Here is a 17425-nt window from a genome sequence, read left to right as displayed (position 1 = left end):
TGTGGGGCATTTGTATGTCTCCTTTTGAGAAATGTCTGTTCAGGTCCTTTGCCAATCTTTTAATTGGGTTATTTGGCTTTTGCTGTTGAGTTCAGTCCATTATATATTCTGGATATTAGCCCCTTGTCTGATGTGTAGTTTGCAATACTTTCTCCCATTCTGTAGGTTGTCTCTTCACTTTGTTGATAGCGTCACTTGTTGTGCAGAAGCTTTTCAGTTTGATGTAGTCCTATTTGCATATTTTTGCTTTAGTTGTCTGTGCTTTTGTAGTCTCACTCTAAAAAGCACTGCCCACTCCAGTTTCATGTAGCATTTTCCCTATGTTTTCTCTTAGTAGTTGCACAGTTTCAGGTCTTAAATTTAGGTCTTTAACCCATTTTGAGTTGATTTTTGTGTATGGTAAGAGACTGGAGTCTAGTTTCACTCTTCTGAATGTGGATATCCAGTTTTCCCAGCACCATTTACTGAAGAGGCTGTCCTTTCCCCACTGTACATTCTTGGCACCTTTGTTGAAAATCAGTTGGTTGCAAGTGCATGGGTTTATTTCTGGGCTCTCTAGTTTGTTCCATTGGTCTATTTGTCTATTTTTATAACAGTACCATGCTATTTTGGTTACTATAGCTTTATAGTATATTTGAAGTCAGGAAGTGTGATGCCTCCAACTTTGTTCTTTTTTTCAAGATTGCTTTAGCTATATGGGGTCATCTGTGGTTCCATACAAATTTTAAGATCATTTTTTCTATTTCTGTGAAGAATGTGGCTAGTATTTTGATAGGGATTGCACTGAATGCGTAGGTTGCTTTGGGCAATATAGATACTTTGACGGTGTTAATTCATCCAACCTAAAAACATAGAATACCTTTCCATTTGTGTCCTCTTCAATTTCTTTCAGTAAGGTTTTTATTGTAGATGTCTTTCACCTCCTTGGTTAAATTTACTCCTAGGTATTTCATTTTTGTTGGTAGCTATTGAGAATGGGATTACTTTCTTGATTTCTTCTTCAACTATTTCATTATTGGCATATAAGAAGGCTATTAATTTTTGTGTGTTAACTTTCTGTCCTGCCACTATACTGAATTCATTTATTAGTTCTAGTAATTTTTTGGTGGAGGCTTTAGGATTTTGTATGTATATGACCATGTCACCCGCAATTAGGGATAGTTTCACTTCCTTTTTTCTGATTTGGATACCCTTTATTACTTTCTCTTGCCTTATTGTGCTGGCTAGAAAATCCAGTACTATGTTGAATAAGAGTGGGGAAAGTGGGCATCTTTGTCTTCCAGATATTACAGGAAACACCTCTAATTTTTGTCCATTCAGTATGATTTTAGCTGTGGGTTTGTCGTATCTGGTTTTTATTGTGTTGAGGTACATTCCTTCTATACCTAATTTGTTGAGTATTTTATCATGAAGGTTGTTGCATTTTATGAAATGCTTTTTCTGCATTTATTGAAATGATCATATGGGTTTTTTTCCTTCATTCTGCTGATGTGATGTATCACATTTATTGATTTGTGTTTGTTGGACCATCCTTGCATCCCTGGAATGAATCTCACTTGATCACAGTGAATGACCTTTTTAATGTGTTGCTGGATTTTGTTTGTTAGAATTTTGAGAATTTTCATGTCTGTGTTCATTAAGGATACTGGTCTGTAGTTTACTTTTTGGCGGTATTGTATCTTTTTTCAGTTTTGGTATGAGGTTAATGTTGGCCTTTTAGAATGAGTATGGAATTATTCCCTCCTCTTCAATTTTTTGGAATAATTTGAAAAGAGTTGGTATTATTTGTTAAATGTTTGGTAGAATTCAGCAGTGAAGCCACCTGGTCCTGGAGTTTTCTTTGTTGGGAGATTTTTTATAACTGCTTTGACCTCATTACTTATTATTGGTCTGTTAAGCTTTTCTAGTTCTTCATGATTCAACACTGGTAAGGTGTATGTTTCTAAGAATTTATTCTTGTAGGTTTTCCAGTTTGTTTGAATATAGTTGTTGAAAGTGGTCTCTTACAATTCTTTATATTTCTGTGGTATCAGTTGTAATGTCTCCTTTTTCATTTCTGATTTTATTTATTTGAGTCTTCTCTCTCTTTTCTTTGTTAGTCTAGCTAAAGATTTATCAATTTTGTTTGTCTTTTCAAAAAAACTTTATTTCATCAATCTTTTATATATTTTTTTAATCTCTAATTCATTTACTTCTGCTCTAATCTTTGTTACTTCTCTCCTTCTGCTGATTTTGGGTTTGGTTTATTCGTGTTTTTTAGTTCCTTGAGGTGTAATGATTGATTGTTTACTTGAAGTCTTTCTTCTTTTTTGATGTAGGTATTTATTGCTATAAACATCCCTCTTAGTACTGCTTTAGGTGTTTCCTACAGGTTCTGATATGCTGTGCTTTCAATTTCATTTGTCTCCAAGAATTTTTTAATTTCCCTTTTGATTTCTTCTTTGACCCATTTGTTGTTTAGGAGCATGTTATTTCATTTCCATTTATTTTTACGGTTTCTAGTGTCTCTTTTGTTGTTGATTTCTAGTGTTATTCTATTGTGATTGAACAAGGTAGTTGATATGATTTCAATTTTTTTATACTTTGTTGAGAATTCTTTTGTGACCTAACATATGGTCTGTTCTACAGAATGTCCCTTGTGCTGCTGAGAATAATGTGTGTTCTGCAGCTGTTGGAAGAAATGCTCTATATATGTACATTAGGTCCAATTGGCCTGGAGGAGAGATTAATTGTGATGTTCCTGGTTAACTTTCTGTCTGAATGATCTGTCCTTTGATGAAATTGGGGGGATAAAGTTCCCAATTATTATTATTGTGTTGGAGTCTATCTCTCCCATTAGGTCCAATAGTAATTGCTTTATATAACTGAGTGCTCTGGAGTTGAGTGTGTACATATCTAGAATCATTATATTCTCTTGTTGAATTGATCCTTTTATCATTATATAATGACCCTCCTTATCTTTTACTACTTTCCTTGGCTTGCAGACTGTTTAATCTTATATAAATAAAGCTACTCCTGCTCTTTTTTGGTTTCCATTTCCATGAAATATCTTTTTCCATCCCTTTCTTTCAGACAATGTGTCTTTATAGATGAGGTTAGTTTCATGTAGGCAGCATATTATTGGTTCATGTTTTATAATCCATTGAGCCACTCTGTCTTTTAATTGGGTCATTTAATCCATTTACTTTTAGAGTTGTTATTGATATATAGGGACTTGTTACAGCCATTTTGTTCCCTTTTATTCTGGTTGTTTTGTTGACTCTTTTTTCATTTCTCCCAGTCTTACTGCCTTCCTTTGCAATTGAGTAGTTTTCTCTGGCAGTGTATTTTGATTTCCCACTATTTATTTTTAGTATGTCTCTTATATGTTGTTGTTTATGGTTACCATGAGGATTTAAAAAAAAACATGTTATAGTCACAAAAGATCATTTTATACTAATAACTTAACTTTGATATGTAAGAAAAAAGAGAAAACAAAAGCCAATTCTACACTTTGGCATCATCCCACCCACACACACTCTTTGACAATTTGTTGTTTCAAGTCACATCTTCAAATATTGCCACTTACATGGTTGTTGTATATGTTAGTGTCTTGTTAGGTTAGTTCTTTAGTCTCCATACTAAGGATGTGTAGAGGATTCATAAAGAAAATGTACTTCACAGGGCCTGGTGTGCCAAAGCCTTGCAGTTTCAAATATTGACCTTGCAAAGGACAGGAAATTTTCCCCAGGCTATTGAGTCTCTGCTGCAAGATAAGAATTGTAACACAGCAAGGTTGTGGCTCAAAGATAGACAAGTTACTAATTGATATGTAAAGTTACTAAAAACTGCTGGAGGGAAAAGGAATGTTTGCTAAATCAAGCCTTTGTTAGTGGATCACTTAATTGCCTAACAGAATGTCATATGACTTGTTTTTACTGAATGTTACCAGCTTCTATTGCAAAACTTGTTAAACTATACTTAGTAAAACCCCACCTATATCTCTTCCTGTAACTTGCTGATCTAGAGAATAAATGCAGGAAGAGAACCTCAATTTGTGGTTAACTTCCCAAATGGAAGGATGCCTCACGCTTGCGGGTCCTAGGATATTAACCCCTTTCTGGGGCTTCTCACTGCTCAAAAGAGATGGGCTTTGAGTAATCTTTGGCAGCTCCATCACCCAGGGGAAAAGGGGTGACAAATCCATGGGAGGGAAAGCAACAAGGATGTAAGCAGTTTATTGACCGCCTTTACAACACTGGAGTATTCTGAGATTTTCTGTGAACTCACTTTACAAATGCATTATGCACTTTCTAATGTTTTCTTCCTATTCCTTAGCATCACCTTCTTTCAGAATGAAGAACTCCCTTTAGCATTTCTTGTAATGCAGATCTAGTGTTGATAAATTCCCTAAGCTTTTGTTTCTTTGGGAGGGACTTTTTTTCTCCTTAATATCTGAAGGTTAGTTTTGCTGGATACAGAATTCTTGGCTGACAGTCTTTTTCCTTCAGCACCCTGAATATGTCATCCCATTCTCTTCAGCACTGTAAGGTTTCTACTGAGGAAACTACTGAGAGATGTATTGGGCCTCCGTTGAATGCTGTGTTTGTTTTCTCTTGCTCCTTTTAGTATACTTTCATTGACTTTGGCTTTTGATAATTTGATTCTGATGTGCTTAGGGTGTTCCTCGTTGGATTGAATTTGATTGGCAACTTCTGACCTTCCTGTACCTGGATGCTGTCATCTTCTTCCATACCTGGGAAATTTTCAGCCATTATTTTCTTGAATATGCTTTCTACATCTCTTACTTTTTCCTCTCCATCAGATATGCCATTTATGCACAGGTTATTCACTTGAGGGAGCCCCATATTTTCTGTATCTGTTTCATTTTTTCTTATTCTTTTTCTTTTTGCTCCTCTGATTTGATACTTTCATATGTTCTATCTTTGAGCTCGCTAATTCTTTCATCTGTTTAGTCTGCTGTTGGGGCTTTCTATCAACTGTTTCAGTCAGGTGATATATTCTTTATTTCCTGAATTTTTACATTGTTTTTTTAACTGATGCAATTTCTTTGTCAAGTTTTCATTCTGCTCCTGGATTATTTTCCAGATGTTATTTTATTTTCTATCTGTGTTTTCTAGTGATTCCCTGGCCATCCTTAAGAGTTTTATTCTGAATTCTCGATCAGACATTTCATAAATTTGCTGTTCTTCTGGGTCCACTGCTGATGCTTCATTTGTTTCCTTTGTTGGTGTCATATTTCTATGTGCTAGCTCAATCTTTGTGTCTTTATGCTGATGCCTGGGCATTTGAGGAGACTGCTACCTCTTCTAGGTTTTATACATGTTCTTTAGTGATGGTAGGCCTTTACTGGTTGATAACAGAGATTTGTCTGGTGTGTGGTTCTTTTTTTTTTTTTTTTCAGTTCTGCAGTGGATTATCATCTACCACAACCTCTTCAACCCTGCACTGGAACTAATTTGTTGTCTTTTGTTTAATTTTAAAATGGGGGGAACTTCCTGGGGTGACCAGTACTTGAGCTCTATTGTTACGCTTAATTGTGATTTGCTGCTGATTTTGCGGAGAAGCCTTTTTGTGCACATCAGATTTTAGTTGTTAGTGTTTTGATCACTTCCAGGTTTTGTAAGATCAGATACCCTGGGCTGTGTGGCAATTCTGGTCTGGGACCAAGTCTTTCAGCAAACTGTGCCCCTGCAGTTCTGTAGCCCTGACCAGTCTCTACCGAGTGGGCCTGTGCCAGCAGGAAGGCAGATCAGTTGCCCACATTGCATCCCAGTGTTTCCTGGTGGGCCAGCTTCCTCCAGCACTCCAAACACTTCCCATGGGGTGGGTCAAAGGGTCTTCCTTGTCATTGTTTTAACTATTCTAGGGTCTGTGTATTTCCTTATAAATTTTACAGTAGGCTTGTTGATGTATATAAAAAATCAGCTGTAGGAATTGCAGGAAATTGCATTAAACCTGTAGATCAATTTGGTGAGAACTGAAATCTTTACTATGTTGAGTCTTCCAACCCATGAACACAGAAGGTCTTTCCATTTATTTAATTCTTCTTTGATTCCTTTCATTAGCAATTTGTACTTTTAACCATATAGATCCTATATGTATTTTACTAAGTGTGTACATAAATATTTCATTCTCTTTGGAGAGATTATAAATGTTGTTGTGTTTTTAATTTTGGTTTCCATATGTTCACTATTAGTATTCAGAAATGTGACTGATTTTTGTGTGTTGATCTTAAATCTTGTGACCTTGCTAAGCTCACTTATTACTTCTAGGAGTTTTTGTTGTTGTTAATGGCTTGGAATTTTCTACATGCACAATCACATCATCTGCAATGAGGAAATGGTCAACAGATACAAAGAATGATTGCATACTGCAATACTGTAATGAAGAATAAACTATACTGATCTAACCACCACACATTGTACATAATTACTGAAAATCAATGTTGTACCCCACATATATGTATAACACAATTTCTTCCTTTCTGATGTGTATGTTTTTATTTCCTTTAATCTTCCTTACTGTAATGGCCAGAACTTCCAGTTCTATATTGAATAGAACTGGTGAGAGTGGACATCCTTACCTTGTTCCCAATCTTGGGGGAAAGCATTCAGTCTTTTACCATTCATTATGGTATCAGCCATAGGGTTTTTTCCATAGATACTCTTCATCAACTTGAGGTAATTCCTCTCTGTTCCTAATTTGCTGAGCATTTTTATCATGAATGTGTGTTGGATTTTGTCACATACATAATCTACATCTGTTGATATGATCATATGTGTTTTTCTTCCTTACCCTGTTTATATGGTGGATTACAGTGACTGATTTCGGAATGTTAAATCAGCTTTGCTTACCTGGAATAAGCCCTATTTGGTCAAGGTGTATAATTCTTTTTACATATTGTTGAACTTGATTTGCTGATACTTTGTTGAAAATTTTTCATGTAAGTTCATTGGTCTGTAGACTTCTTTTTTTCATACTATTGCTGTCTGGTTCTGGTATCAAGGTAATACTGGCCACATAAAGTGAACTGGGAAGTGTTCTCTTGCCTTCTATTTTCTGGGAAAAACTGTGTAAAATTGCTGTTAATTCTTCTTTAAATGTCAGAATTCTTCAGTGAAACCATCTGGGTCTAGAGATTTGTTTTTCAGATTTTAAATTACCAGTTCACTTTCTTTAATGGTTATAGGACTATTCAGATTGTCTATTTTGACTTGATTAAGTTTTGATAGTTTGTGGCTGTAAAGAAATTGGTCATTGTTGTCAAACTTATAAGTATAAAATTATCAGACTCTTCCCTTATTATTCTTGAAATGGCTACAGGATCTATAGTGACGTCCCTTGTTTCCTTTCTGATATTGGCGATTTGCATCTTTTTGTTGCTTTTCTCAGTCCTGCTAGAGGTTTATCAATTTTATTGATTTTTTCAAAGATCACACTTTTGTTTCATTTATTTTCTCCACTGTCTTCCTATTTTTAGTTTCATTGATTTCTGCTCTATCTTTTTCATTTCCTTTCTTCTACTTGCTTGAGGTTTATTCTGCTCTTGTTTAATTTCATGAAGTAGGAAATTAGATTATTGATCTGATACTTTTCTTTCTTTCTAACATAAGCATTTGATGCTAAAAATTTCCCTTCCAGCATTGCTTCAGCTGCTTGGAGAGAAAACACTTTCATTTTCCAGCTTGTATTTGCTACATATAACTGATTCTCTGAATAAATACTCTGTTTTCTCAGAATCCTATACCTAGAGTTCTAATACTTTCCTCTATTAACCAGACTACCTAGAGAGAGCCTCGTGAAACTCATTCTCATTAAGGTGTGAGCAGGGGCATTTGTACCAGGGAATCCTGCTTCCAGGCTTGACCACCTTGGGAGGAAGGGCACTCCATCACTGTACCCAAAATCATACTTGTTCAAGAGCAGATCCCCTCAGTTGATTTGATCTATGCAGATCACACATAATCCAGAGTATGACCACTAAAGCTTTATCCATATTTGTCCTGAAGACACTAAAAAGAGACATCAAACAGAAGTTTCAAAGACTAATCAGAGGACGCACCTGTTAAAGAAATTATGTGAGCAGATTCAATGCACTGGTCGTCCATGTGTTGTCCACAGACCGGTACCAACAGCAGCACCTGAGAACCTGTCAGATATGCAGATTCTGAGGTTTCATCCCAGATCTACTGAACTGGAACTGTGGGGGTGGAGCCCAGCAGTCTGTGATGTTCTGAAGACTTCCAGGTGATGCTGATGCCCTAATGTCTGAACAGCGCTGCTCGTGGGCACAAAACTGAACACCTCAGGGTCTTAGAATCCAGAAGGTCTACTGAGCTGAAAGGAGGCTCTGTAGGCTGAGGTTCTCCACACTGTCATTTAGAATTGGGTCATTACTCAAAACAGACCTGATGGGCTCACATTTAATCAAGACAGAGGCTATCTCAGGAGAAGGTCACTGTTAATATTTAATGAAAGGTAGATACACTATCATGGTTATTTGTGGTTAAAAATAATTGTTCTAGGGTATCTGCTAGGCCTATCTGCTCAGGCAAGTTGCAAAAATTTTCAGAACACAAGTACAATTTACCACTAATAAAAATTTTACCCACACATTAACACACTGTGGTAGTATACTTTTGTATTAGCATTCTCTCTAAAAACTTCTATTCTAAAATTGTTAATTTTAATTAGTTTTATACATATACTAGCTTCTAAAAAATGCTGTGAAAGTACTTCCAAAAATACACACAACATACAACATCTCCCATCCCAGAAATAAAAACATACTCTGGGAATGTGTTCAAAATTATAATATATGCCACTTTCAGCTTCAAGTTTAGCAAGTCTAGAGTATTCATCGTGTGGAGATAAAAAGCTGAAAGCAACACAACAGGGTGCCTGTGCCCAGGAGGGAGCTGATAGGTACAGGAGAAGACGGGCCCTACTTCCAAGCAGTCACTAACAGCTGGAGCCACTGGTGCTGAGTCCCACTACCGGGGAGGACTGCAAGGTCCCAGGATGTTTTTTCTTCTTAAGTTGTATTATACCAGAGTTAAGCCATTCCTCGGTAGTAGGCAAGGAGAGAGCGGCAGGACAACATTGCTGAGGCATCTCAAAGGGATGGGAAGGCATGGAGCTGGCAGAAGGAGAACCGAGCCTGCCTTCCTTCACCTGAAGTGCTGCTCTCAGACAGACCTGGCTTAGAGTGCTCACCTGTGCATTCGTGTTTGGTCTTCTGGGCACAACCAGTCCCCGAGGTATTCTGTGGCTGCAACTGTCATGCTTGCCAAAGGTGTGGCATCTTAGTGGGTGAGTCTGTAAGCAGGAAGGAGGGACAGAAGCCAAGGCCTCTTCTTCCTCTGTGGGGCCTGCCCTCTGCTCATTAATGAATCCAGATCTGTCAGCGGGCATCCAGGTGAACTGCAAGTAGTGACGTTCATGCCAGTTGGCTTTGCTATGTGTTAGTAGCTCCAGTGAGAGAGGAAAAGGAGAAAGGATAAAACACCCACTGGGGAGGAAATGCTGAAGTCAGATTTTGTTTTAACTGCTGGATTTCTGCAGTTCTCGCTCCCTTAGCTCTCATCATCAAGGAAAATTCCTGGGTCTTTGGAGAGACGCTCCTTCTAGTCCCTGAGGCTCCACACCCACTTTCCCCTTTCCTCCCTGTCCCTGTTGAGTAGTTTATGAAATCCGAATCACAGAATCTATGGGGGTACTTCAGAAAGTTCATGGAAAGATTCAAATTATCTTTTAATTCGGTCCTTCCATGAACTATTTGACTATTTGGACTCCCATCAGCAGTTGGGAGTCCAGTGGCCAACAAGCAGACTATGTGTGGACCCTTCATCCATACTCTCAGTCTCACATAAAGCACCTTTTAGGAAAAGACGTCTGTGTCAAAAAGAAAATCTGGAGCTGGAATAAAATAAAGCTAAGCTCCCAGCCACAGTTCAAACAGACCTCTCTGCCACCTTTGCTTCTAACACAAACAAGCAGGGAATCTATCAGTAAGGGCCCTTATGATTTTAAAAAGGGGGAATTCAAAAAGCAAGATCAAGCCCCCAAATGTTTGAACCCTTTCTAGAACATTCTAGCACAGTCTATTTTTGATGAAGCACTACTTGAGTATGGTGAGATGACTATAACCCAACTCTAAGGCATAAATCCAAATACATCTTATTTTATACCGTCACTAGTATCCTGGGAGATTTAAATATACATATTCATAGGAAAAGATACGAAACTTAGATTTCCTAGGTCAGATAATTCCTTTAGAGTATGCAGCCTTCAGATAATGCCTTCTGCCTTTAGAGTAATGATTCACCACTACATTAATTCTAAGAATAATAGACCTTGTAGAGGTAACCACAGTCTTGGCAGAGCCTTTCTCCTGGGTTAAAGGCTCTGCATAAGCATCAGACATTTTCCAGCATATGTAACAGATGGGAAATGATCAACGACACCTATTGGTAATAATAAGAATTTTCCTCTCCACAGAGCATTAGTGAATGCAGCCTTCAGCTCCCTTCTGCAGCTTCGATATGTTTCAAGTTTCCATGGAACACTGAGAAGTCCCGCTCCTTCCCTTCCTGCACCCGCCTTCCCTTCCCCTTCTTCCTCTAATACACAGACAAGGTTAAGGTGCCTTCCATCCTCCCCCACTGTAATGATAGAAATTTACTTCTTCTGACGAAAACAAAAAATATCAAAATGAGGATACACAAATACCAGATATTTTTGATGCAAAAAAACATTTTCAAAGTGAACGAAACAGGATCATAAGCCTCCCTGAGATATAACATTTCCTGTGTTTCCAGACGATTTGCCTCACTCTTAGAAAACAGAATTGCTTGTTCAAATTTCCCCTAATTCTGAAGTCTCACCCAGATTTTGAAATCTGCTAATTTTCTTGAGAAACCTTAGGTGTTGGTCTTCGAGACTGATAGTACACTATTTGCCACATCATATTTGAAAAACGTATATAGTGACCCCAGAACATCATTATAAAGCCACCCCATGCCACTGCTCCTAGTGGCACAGATCGTTTAACCAATGTAATAGACGGTTTAACCAATTGCACTCTTCTCTAGTACCTTAGACAGAAGACAACCCTTAATCAGTTCAGTCAAGGAAGTCTCGAACAGAGCAACAAAAAGTCACTATAATCAGAAAATGCAAACGGCTTCCTAGGCACGAATGTGCTCATGAACCTGATACTTCCCAAGTTAGCTTCTGGGGTGCTAACCACATCAGCATGCCGTAAAAGTAGCAGAGGAAAAAATCCAAGAGCAAAGCACTAATCAACTCCATAGGGATATGCCAGACAGTTAGACTGGGTTTCAAAGCTTAGAGTATAAACCCTCAAACAGGGAAAACTGTAAACATGAGTCACTTCTTCAATCTAAATCCAATCCCTTAAAGCAGACATTTGGGACCGCCCTGCAAAGTAACACGGCATTGATGGACAAGTTTTCCTGTGGGAATTTCTTAGAATCCGAGACCTCCGTATGAATGCTACCCAAGTGCAAGAGAAGATGTACAAAAACTCACCAGTGAGGACAGGTCAGGAGGAAAACTGGGGGCAACTTATTCTGTGAGCATAGATCCAACACGTCTCTAGGAATTCCCTCTTCTACCTTCATTAATCCAAAGCTCTCTATAATATTCAGTAATTTGAACATGATCAGTTTTCCTCCCTGTTACTGTTCTGCTCCCCCATTCTCCTCCCTTTTTTCTCATTTTCAGATAGAACAAGACCATTAACATTGATAGTAAATTGACTACCTTATCTGCACACGTCAACCTTCAGTCTTGGGATGAAATTGGACACATTTGGGAATGTGTTTGGTGGAGTCTGGTCTACATGGCCCTCTCTATACCTGCTGGATGTTATAACCCCTCTCAGTGAAAGAGAAACAGCACGTCTCCAGAGAGAGAAACAGAAAAGGGATCTGCGAACAGGAGCAAAGGGGAGAAATAAAACCTGGGATGATCTTCCGTCATCAGTTGTCATCCCCGGGGCCACAATGTCCTCTGTGGACACCGGTAGCTCCAACGACAGCAGAAAAATAAATCCGTGTCCTAACACTGTCCCTATGTCCAAATCGCACTTTCTAGAGTCTGCTGGCCCAGCATCTTCTCATCCCAACCTCTAGTATGAGGGTACTTCAAAAGGTACTGGAAAAATAAACTGAAAAGGTAATATGAATCTTTCCATGAACTCTTCGAAGACCCCTCAAATGATCTCCAGATTTTAGCCTCAGAGGGCCATGCTACTGTCTTCTCCCTGGCCCTCATGCATGCTCTCTAGAGAGTGATATTCCAGCCAATTACCCAAGCCTTAGAGATCAAAACAGACGACTTAAAAAATAGTTTCTTTATCCATGTGTCTGTTAAACACATAGCAGGGGCTGGCCAGTTAGAGCACGGTGTTATAATGCTAAGGTCAAGGATCCCCGTACTTGCCAGCCACCACTAAATAAACAAACAAACAAATAAATAAAATTTAAAGAGTTTAAAAACACAGAGCACCCCACTTCAAGGAACACACATCAAAACCATGTTTCTCAACCTTTTTGTTCCAATATCACCTCCTCCCAGTAGCCTTTATTGACATTTTTTTCTGATCACACTCCCCATAAAATGTCGATACCACAGGCACACTTTATGTCTGTTTATCTGATGTATATTTATCTAGGCTTTGTACATTAAAAGATAAAGGTTTTTTTCACCCACTACAAACTAATTTTCACCCCCCTTGGGAGAGAGATAATCTCTGGTGAGAATGCACTATCTTGAAGCGTGCAACGATAGAAACCATTTTGCCAGAAGTGTTTAACGACTGCTTCTCTGATATTTCGTGGAATATAAATCATCAAAAACACCCTCTTTCCTTCCGATCGGTCATCTGCATTAGGGCCAGAGCAGCAAAGTTGCCTCTCCTGAGATCCCAAAACCCAAGCTCTCTCCCCGCGGCGCCTACCACCTCTTCCCATGTCTTCCATGAGAGTCGACAGAATTAGCAAGTGCTGCCCTCAAGTTCATGCCAACCATCTGTTCCTTCTTCAGGCTTAATGCACTTTAGTTACATACTAAAACACAAGGACAGTTAAACCATTTCCCACTCCAGAGACAACATGAGTGGACTCACTTCTTGACGTTTGAAGTTCTGAACATATTCTTCGAACTGTTCATCTTTTGTCTCATCAGCTTTCCCCAGCTTCTGGAGGACCTAGGTTGTAAATAAAACAGAATGGTTTGATTTAACAATGTTTTCAAAGGAAGATATGGCTTCCCAGCTAACAGGCAGAGCAAGGCCATTGCTCTGCTCTGAGGAATCTGAGGAGACTCTGCAGTCAGCACTGCTAGTTTTTCAGTTCTGGAAGCATCTTGACATGGTGGCTTCAGAGTTGAACAGCCCTAGATTTTAATCAGTTCTGTCATTTGCAGGCTATATGACTTTAAGCAAGTGCCATGCTACGCTGCATTTATTTGTTTACATGCCTGTTTCCTCCACTAGGCTGAGCACGACTTAAAGACAGGAGCCATGCTTCATTTGTCTTTTTGTCCAAAGCACCTGGCACGATGCCTGAGGCATAACAGGTGCTCAAGTGCTTGTTCAACAGTGAACCAAAGCCATTTGACTGCAGTGTCGATGCACTTCATGGGGACAGTTTTAGAGTTACTGGAGCCACGCACATGGTAAGCTCTCCATCTTCTGATGCGTCCTTCAATTCAGTAAACACTCAAAGAGGCCGTGGGATGGACACACAAGGCCCATGCTAAGCACTGGTCATCCAGAAACACAAAGGCAAACAAAACAAGCTCCCGGCACTTAATACTAAGAAATTTATAACCTAGTGGAATAGACAAGGAAGGTCCACAAATAACAAATCAAAGACAATGTGTTACAAGCATCATGAGAGGGTTGCAAAGTGTTATTAGCAATATCCCTTAGAGCCAAAGTCTTCAGGGAATGCTCTGTGGAGGTTATGTAAGTTGTGTTGTTAGAAATTCCAACAAACAGGACTGTGGTAGAGTTCACTGCCAAGGAAGTACCCTAAGCAAAGATCACTGAAAAACCATTATGTACTGCAGACGACTGGGACCCAGGAGAAGCAGTTCGCGGAGACACAGCAGAGAGTCACTTTGGAACAGAGAAGGACGATACTAAGACCCATGATAGGGTTCACTGTTCAATATTCCCATATCTTGCACCTAAAACAAAAACTTATTCAAGAATGTGAGAGCTCTGTAAACACTGCCTTCTAGGAGTATACACACCCTCTGACATTACCAAACATCTTTTTATGAGACATAAACAGTTAGGTATTAAAACATACAATCATACAAATCACTTTCTATGACTAGGTTTTACATAAGATTATGCTAATTTGTTTCCCCAAATCAAAGCTATAACTTTGTACAAGCTGAGAAGTTTAATAAAGCCTCTTCTAAAATGTATTTTTAATTGACATATAAAATTGTATATATTTATTGTGTACAACATGTTTTGAAGTGTATATACATAGTGGAATGGTTAAATTTAGCCAGTTAACAGATGCATTACTCACATGGTTATTTTTGTGTTGAGAACACTTAACATCCCCTCTCACAGTATTTTTCAAGAATACAAGATTATTAACTACATCACCAGGCTGTACAACAGAACTCTCGAACTTACTCCTCCTATCTAACTGTAAATATGTATCCTTGGACCAGGAAGGCCTTTTAATGCAAGAACGGAGTAAGAAAAATCACCTAAAACTTGGAAAGAGGCAAAAGAGATCACGGGTGTTCTTCAGCACAGCGCTTACCTGAACATCTGACTGGCTTCCTCTTGACTGGGCTATTCTGCAACCCCACAGGAGCAGAGGTTAACTGCAAGATTTCTGTCTGGCAGAAATGCAAGCAGCTTCTGTCCAACAGAAAGGATAACCCCAAAGATGATAGTTTATGACCCTGCAGGACATTAACTAGTTTTGTATCTAATTCCTTTATCAAATAGCCCATATATACCTAGCTCCTCAAATACACTTTGAAGCTATTTTAACATTTAACTAAATGCCTCATTAATTGAGTTGAATAAAATCTCTGACACGTTTATGTTTATATGAAAATTTTGTCTTTAACTTTTGAAAAATTATACTTTAATAACAGAATCAACATAGAAGTGTTATACAAATGCAATATACTATTAGTATTTTTGTTGGTTGAGAAAACTAATAGAAAGGCTTTATTATTTATTTATTTATTCATTCATTCATTCATTCATTCATTCATTCATTTATTGGCATCTGGCAAATATCTGAACCCTTGACCTAAACAGCCAGCCCCAGAAAAGCTTTATTAATAATGAGGTTGCAAGTAAATAGGGTGATGGTTGTTGGGTAATAAAAACTCAAGCAGAATCTCAGTCTCTCTCCACCCAGCCTCTAGCTCTCGGCTTCAGCCTTCTTGCTGGACACCATAGACGATGAGGCCTCTTGGTGGGCAGCCCAGGCATTCTTGGGCCCTCACGGGCCTCTGTCTTCCCACCATTACCAGAAACAACTGTTTTGGCTTTTGGCCTCTCCCCAGCCCCCTGGGCAGCTGCCGCTTGAGGGGCCTGGGCCTTGGCCACTATCTTCTGTTTGGGAAAGCAGCACCAGTCTTGACCTTGGTGGCCATGGGCTTTGAACTCTTACTGTTGTTTCTGTTACTATAATTTTAACATAGAGAGGACAAAGCAAAATTACACCGGCCATACTAGGAAGAGAAGTGAAATTCAATTCCACAGGGATTCGTGGCCTGCCATCCACCCTACATTTTCATTGCATAATGGCTTTAAAAAGAAGAATTTGGCTTTATTGCGTCTATATTCTTTATTCCTTTTTTAAAAGATTTTATTTTAAAGCTAGGTCTCCCAAATGACCTCCCCTCACACACACACGTTACTAATGGTGATGCGGGAAAGGCAACTAGCACTTACCACATGGCTTTGTCCTTCTGATTCTCAAAGTCCACTCATCCCTACATTTTTAGCTACTCCAGGTAAGGTGGTCATTGAGAAGCACAACTCGTCTGAGGACAGCAGCTCACAAAGGACAAGGAAGCCTGCCAATCTCTCTTAAGCAGGCAGCGGCAGGAGAACCCTCACTTCTGCAGCTTCGTGCAAAGGAGATGAATATTCATTTTTCAAAGGAAGACAAACAGGGCCAAGCCCGTGGCGCACTCGGGAGAGTGTGGCGCTGGGAGCGCGGCGACGCTCCCACCGCGGGTTCGGATCCTATATAGGAATGGCCGGTGCACTCACTGGCTGAGTGCCGGTAACGAAAAAGACAAAAAAAAAAAAAGACATACAAATGGCCAACAGGTATATGAAAAAATGCTCAGCATCTCTAGTCATCAGAGAAATGCAAATCAAAACCAAACTGAGATATCATCTCCCCCCCAGTTACATTGGCCATTATGAAAAACACCAAGAATACCAAATGCTGGTGAGAATGTGGGGAAAGGGGAACTCTTCTGTACTGTGGTGGGACTATAAATTAGCACAGCCATTATGGAAAACAGTATGGAGCTTCCTCAAACAACTACAGATGATAGAACTACCATATGATCCAGCAATCCCACAACTGGGGATATATCCAAAAGAATGGAAATCATCGTGTTGAAGGGATACCTACACTCCCATGTTCATTGCAGCTCTGTTTACAATACCCAAAATATGGAACCAAACTAAGTGTCCTTTGACAGATGATTGGATAAGGAAAATGTGATACATGTACAAAATGGAATACTACTCAGCCATAAAAGGGAATGAAATTCTGCCATTTATAGCAACATGGATGAGTCTGGAGAAAATTATGGTAAGTGAAATAAGCCAGACAAGAAAAGAGAAATACCGCATGTTCTAGGAAGGAAAGGAGAGAGGGAGGGAGGAAGGAAGGACAGACGGACCACAGCAACTTGTTGAACATTCAGGAGAGAACAAACCTAAGGTTACTAGAGATGGGTGGGAGGGAGGGAAGGGTTTTAGGTAGGGATAGGTCAGGCAAAGGCCATAAAAAAAATCATGATTTGCAATAATGAATATGTTAATGATATTTAAAAAATTTAAAAAAGAGTGAAGTGGACCAATGACAGAGTCCAGGAAAATCACGATTTGAACAATGGGCCAGAGGAAGAAGACACTTAACAGAGACTGAGGAACCAAGAGGTATAGTCAAACCAGCAGTAAATTCACAAAAACCACAGGAGACAGTTTCAGATGCTACAGAGAACTCCAGCAAGATGAAGACCAAAAGACCTGACAGTGTCCATTGGTCCCCTGGGGACCTGGCCAAGGGCTGTTTGTGCTCATTGAATCTAGCAATGAAGAGGCCACTGAGGAGCTCACCAAGGACTGCTTAGTGGGATGGCAGAGTCAGAAAACGGA

At 39.2% G+C, this 17425-nt stretch overlaps 1 protein-coding gene across 2 annotated transcripts in view; it reads right to left on the bottom strand.

The window, feature by feature from the left end:
* Window positions 1-17425, bottom strand: part of AMPH (amphiphysin) — a 238688-nt gene that overhangs the window by 133158 nt on the left and 88105 nt on the right. For both annotated transcript variants that reach the window (XM_063113943.1, XM_063113944.1), the window contains exon 2: window positions 13157-13237. In XM_063113943.1, coding sequence (XP_062970013.1) covers window positions 13157-13237 — 81 coding nt within the window. The remainder of the gene's footprint in view (window positions 1-13156; window positions 13238-17425) is intronic.

This window comes from Cynocephalus volans, chromosome 11 (assembly GCF_027409185.1).
Source record: "Cynocephalus volans isolate mCynVol1 chromosome 11, mCynVol1.pri, whole genome shotgun sequence".
Classification (NCBI taxonomy): domain Eukaryota; kingdom Metazoa; phylum Chordata; class Mammalia; order Dermoptera; family Cynocephalidae; genus Cynocephalus; species Cynocephalus volans.
The sequence above is the reverse complement of the archived record's forward strand: the minus strand, read 5'-3'. Positions and strand labels throughout refer to the sequence as shown.